A 3,877-nucleotide genomic window follows, 5' to 3' on the forward strand; every position below is an offset into this window, starting at 1 on the left:
AGAAGATCCGGTGGCGTACATTGGAGTTACATTGATTAGATCTTATCGATCTGTATTGTGAGTACTTGGTCACACACGACCAAAACGCATTTGACAAACACTCACAAAACGAGCGTTGTTGAAATTGAAATTGAAAATGAAATGAAATACATAGATAAAAACCACCAAACCTAAACCTAACACATAAACATAAACCCGATCTCGTATCCACATCCGCATCGTCACTCCTTTAAAGCCGCATACCCAAATCAAACACCGGGCAACCCAAGAACACCTAACCCGAGACCTATTTGCCGAAGTCAACTAAGTCAACAACGCCGACAACAACATCAAATCCACAAAAGACTCAACGACGGGAAAAATGGAATGAAAGACCCAAACAAGCAGCCACCGAACATAAACAAAACATAAACGAACCATATAGGGACCAGTCATTTCCGCCTATTTTTCAAAGGACAATTATAGACCCCGAACACAAGCAGTCAACAAACAATGTGCTGCCACCAAGAACCGGTAGCAGCTACTAGTAACCACTAAAGGCCGCGAACAGCTACCACCCATCCTAGTAGCCCTCTACAGCCGCCAACCACCGAGAACCACCGGATCTCAACACAAACACTCCAACCACAACCCACCAAGAACCCACCCAGCCACACCACAAAACCCTAAACCGACCGAGGTGATTGTAGAGTTCTGAAGGAACTCGCCACCTACAACACCCTAGAAACAGAGAGAGGGCATCAATGTACTACCGAGAGGGAGCAGCAGCAGCCCCCATATCCCCGACAAACCGGAACCCAAAACCCACCAAAAAACCTAACAGAACCAGATACCGAACACGAAGGTACGGAATCGTCATCTGTTTACCGTTAAACTAACCGAAAAGGTAAAACAAACCAATCGACGCCGGAAGAGTAAAGGAAAGAGCGGTTGAACATTATTGAAACGGAAAACAAGAAAAAGCCGAACCACCAGCGAGATGCCGGTGGTCGGAAACGGAGAAGGAATGAAGGAACTTACAAACCGTCGTGTAGATGGTGACCTGAAGAAGTGGAAGGAGGAGCAGTGGTGGCTGGAGAAGGATGTGGCGGCTGAAGAACCCTAGAGGGAAGTAAGCGTTTACGAGAAAGAGAGAGAAATTGGTATTCGTTGTTGGTTGCTTCCTTCATTCATTACTTTTCTATTGATTCTACCACTATATTAATAATAGATAATATAATTTATAATTTATAATTTATAATTTAATTTAATAGTGATTCTTACCTATTGTTTCTCAATTTAATTTAATAGTGTGATTTTAATTCCTACCTATTGTTTCTCTGGTATTCGAACCGAAGGGTTTGGTCTGGTATTTGAACCGAACGGGTTGTAATATAAGTGACCAAACATACAAATAACACAAACGCAGAAACCCAATTTTCATCCCAAATAATCGTTCGATCGGCATAATCACCCAAAAACCAAAAACCAGCGTCTCCTTAGTTTCAAACACACTAATTTGAAAATGAATGTAACAATGCATGTGAAATCCGACTCCGATTTAACCAGCGTCGACGCTCTAACTCCACCCCGATCACCTCGCCCTCCACTTTACTACGTTCAGAGTTCATCTGTTAACGATCCTAACGACAAAATGTCATACGGGTTTAGCCCATTCGGGTCCCCGGGTCACCCGGCTCATTACCATTGTTCTCCTGTTCATCATTCTCGTGAATCTTCTACTTCTAGAGCCTTCTCTGCTGCGTCAGCTATTAAGAAGTCGATGACTAAACCTAACAGACATGTTTCTTCTTGGAAGAGAATTGAGTATGCTGACGTGGACGATGACGTGGATGTTGATGGTTTTGATCATGATAGGGTTCCGTTTAGGTTTTATGCTTTGTGGTTTGTGGTTTCTTTTGTTCTCTTGTTTACCATTTTTTCCTTCATCTTGTGGGCTTCTAGTGTTCCCTACAAACCCAAAATTTTTGTTAAGGTTAGTCTCACAAATTCTCAAACTTTTCTATTTTATATATTTATTTATTTTTAATAGCGATTTAGGTAGACTAAACCACCCGTTGTGATCATGTCCCGTTTCGACTAAGCCGATGCAGCGATAATAACCCCACCCCCATCGCTGTCCGGGAGGAAACTTTGAAACCGATCCAAGGGCACGACCAAGTAAAACCCCCTCCCCTTTATCCCCAAACGATATGGGAAATGTGCCATGGGTGGATACTTCATGGCAGAGATGAAATTTATTCATTTGTTGTGTTGATAAAGTTGGTTGCTTTTGCCAATTAAGTAATGTTTTGGTAATTCTTTTATAAAAAAACAAGCTTGATATTAAGGGCTTACTGATTTTGATAAAATTTCAATAAAGACAACATAAGGCGAAAAAATTGTGAAATTGGATCATATCTGAGCTGACTCAGTATTGTGAGTATCTGACTCGTTTAAGCATTTATTATCTTTAAATGTAATATTGTAATATAAAATGTAATATTAAAATATTGATGATGTGTGTGCTTTATTATGATTTTGGCCAGAGTATGGTGTTTGACAACTTTAATGTACAATCTGGGATGGATGCAACAGGAGTACCAACGGATATGCTAACTTTGAATGCAACGATTAAGATATTTTATCGAAATCCGGCAACATTTTTCGGTGTTCATGTCACAGATACGCCTATCGAAATTCATTATTTCCAACTCAAGCTTGCTTCTGGCATTGTAAGTTCAATCTGTTTCTTTTCGTTACTTGTTACATTATAGTGTGTTGATTGTTAAGCTAGAAATATACTTTATTGGACACTTTAGGTTCAGAATGATCTAGTATAATGTCAAAAGATGGATATATGAATATGGAACTTTTCTGCTATATCTTAAAGTTTATAAAGTATTATGAAAGTTGAGAAAAAGAAAATGGAGTAGGGATAGATTAAAGATTAGTAAAGTTTGAAAATATTATAATGATGACACATTGTGTACGTTCGTTATATTATGTCATCTCGCTCGCATAGTATGATTGATCGATTAAAGATGACTAGTTTTGTGGCTTTTTAACATGGTGAATCACGTCGTTACTTTTAGCAAGTCTGATAGGGCTGTTGTATTTAGATACGAGTACTGCACGCCTAGCAAAAATGTTATAGAGTTGTATATAGTAGTAGCACTTATAATACGATAGTGACCAAATATAAAATGACGCTTGTTAATTTGATTTATTAACATACATGTTAATGTTATTCATTCTTTGTTAGTAAGTTTATATAAAGCTTCTGACTTGCATTGGAGACTTGATTGCCCGTTGTTATTTGTGCAGTTTTTGTATATTATCTTCTTGATTTAACCTTACTTAACAATAGAAGCTTGATTGCGTGAGCTATGCACTTGTTATGTGTTTAACTTTGGCTGTACATCCTGAAATGCCATTATGGGAATTGATTTTTTCACCGTTCAAATTACTTCATCCACCATAAACTGTCCATTAATAGGTTGTACTGTACAACTAAATAATGCATATTTTTTGTGGATGGGTAATATATATATGGTGGATATATCATTAGCCATTCTTAATGACTAATTATAGATATAAGTGTAATTGTGTCATTTTATATTTTCCGGAGATGCTTTTGGCCGTATTTGGTAGAAATATAACACGTTATCAAGTTAGGTGGCCTACAAAATCATTTCAAAGCCGTACAAAAGAAAAAACTATATATATGGGTGACCTCCAAATATATGATCCCAATTATAAACTTCGTCATTGACCCATAAATAGAATCTTGATTGTTTGGACTTGGTAACTTTTGCATTATTTGTGAGGTGGTCCATTTCTTCCAAGTTGGTGCAAGTTTTTGTTCATATATCAGAATAGATATTCAACTTTCAAT

The 3,877-nt window shown here is 37.8% G+C and overlaps 1 protein-coding gene across 1 annotated transcript; it reads left to right on the plus strand.

The window, feature by feature from the left end:
- Positions 1-1,516: 1,516 nt before the first annotated feature.
- Positions 1,517-2,822, plus strand: LOC139849567 (uncharacterized). The gene is made up of 3 exons (XM_071839205.1): positions 1,517-1,975; positions 2,529-2,714; positions 2,802-2,822. Exons 1-3 carry the CDS (start codon positions 1,517-1,519, stop codon positions 2,820-2,822), a joined length of 666 nt encoding a protein of 221 aa, XP_071695306.1.
- Positions 2,823-3,877: the final 1,055 nt, after the last annotated feature.

Source organism: Rutidosis leptorrhynchoides, chromosome 5 (genome assembly GCF_046630445.1).
Source record: "Rutidosis leptorrhynchoides isolate AG116_Rl617_1_P2 chromosome 5, CSIRO_AGI_Rlap_v1, whole genome shotgun sequence".
Lineage (NCBI taxonomy): Eukaryota > Viridiplantae > Streptophyta > Magnoliopsida > Asterales > Asteraceae > Rutidosis > Rutidosis leptorrhynchoides.